This window comes from Bidens hawaiensis, unplaced genomic scaffold (genome assembly GCF_021521415.1).
Source record: "Bidens hawaiensis isolate Kalapana, Puna unplaced genomic scaffold, B.hawaiensis_p1.1 tig00008479_1, whole genome shotgun sequence".
Taxonomy (NCBI): Eukaryota; Viridiplantae; Streptophyta; class Magnoliopsida; order Asterales; family Asteraceae; genus Bidens; species Bidens hawaiensis.
This window is the reverse complement of record NW_027491602.1, coordinates 279,613-281,068: the sequence shown is the minus strand read 5'-3', so window position 1 is coordinate 281,068 and position 1,456 is coordinate 279,613. Positions and strand designations below refer to the sequence as shown.

Here is a 1,456-nt window from a genome sequence, read left to right as displayed (position 1 = left end):
ATATGGGAAGATCCCTTAGGCTCATTGAGCCTTAACGAGCCTAGTGTATTTTTAAGTGTTAACTAGTTTTGGAATTATATGTATTGATTTCGCACCGGACAGTCGAGGTCAAGCTAAGCTTTGTCTCATTTAAGGTATTGCACACAAGCTCAATCCGATGTTAGACTTGTTTAATTTTTTTCCCCAAAATATGTAAAGAACTAAAATGTGTGTAAATTAATAAAAAAAACAATAAAGGAGTTGAGCTTGTGAAAATCTCGAACTTGAAAATCAATTCACGAGCCGAAGTTAACCAGACTCTAGCCTAGTTAGACCATTGGTCGGCTCATTTTCTCCCTCGACCACAATGCCCAAATCATGATTTTTTTTTTCCACATCTTATTGCTCATAAATGCTTTTCCGAATAACGTACAAGCTCTATTGAGTCTAATACAACTTAACCAAACCACAGAGATAGTTGATCCAATTCACATCAAACCCCAAATCCAAAACCACCAAATCGCCCACTTTGATTTTCATTTATGCCCAAATCACAAATGGCAATCGCCGGACTCCAAAAACTCACCTCCAAACTCTCCCGAAACCCTAACTTATCCATCTACTCACGCTCTACCACCACCACGCCTTCCGCCAAAGTCTCCGACCGAATCGTCAAACTCATCGCCTACGACCCCGACGGCCAGAAGCGCGAGATCGTCGGACTCACCGGCCACACTCTTCTCAAAGCCTTAACGAACCACAACCTCATAGATCCAGCCTCTCACCGTCTCGAAGACATCGACGCCTGCTCAGCCGAGTGCGAGGTCAACATCGCCGAGGAGTGGCTCGAGAAGCTTCCGCCGGCGAGTTACGACGAGCAGTATGTGTTGAAGCGGAACGCCAGGCATAGGGTTTTGAATAAGCATTCGAGGTTAGGGTGCCAGGTCGTGCTGACTCAGGAGCTGCAGGGGATGGTTGTTGCCGTGCCCGAGCCGAAGCCGTGGGATACTCCGTAAGTAAGTAACTTTGCTTTGTGAGTTAATAAGAAGGCTGAATTGTGCTTTTGATATTGTATTGTTGTGACTGTTGGACAATTTTTCATGTAATTGTGAGTTGCTGCAAGTTGACTCTTTGGATGATGATGATGAATAATTTGATTTTGCTAATGCTATACATTTTGTTTCATAAGTGACTTAATTATTTGGTTACCTAGCACTAGCAATGCATTCTTGAGTTTTTTATTTAAGGGTTTAGAGAAGAAAAGATAAGAAAATTTTTTTTGTTTCATTCTTGAGTTTTTTTATTAAAAGAAAAGAAAGAGAATGGAAAGAAAAGTCAGGCCTTTTTTCCTCCAAAACTTTACTGCCAAATATGGCCGGATTATGAAGGAAAAGTTTATATATTACTAATTTACCCATCTTTTCCTTCCTATCTAACTCAAGAATGAGGGTATAATTGTAAAGTTACAATTTTTTTT

At 40.7% G+C, this 1,456-nt stretch overlaps 1 protein-coding gene across 1 annotated transcript; it reads left to right on the top strand.

The window, feature by feature from the left end:
- Window positions 1-536: 536 nt before the first annotated feature.
- Window positions 537-1,012, top strand: LOC143529095 (uncharacterized). The gene has a single exon (XM_077024965.1). It carries the CDS (start codon window positions 537-539, stop codon window positions 993-995), a length of 459 nt encoding a protein of 152 aa, XP_076881080.1. The 3' UTR covers window positions 996-1,012.
- Window positions 1,013-1,456: the final 444 nt, after the last annotated feature.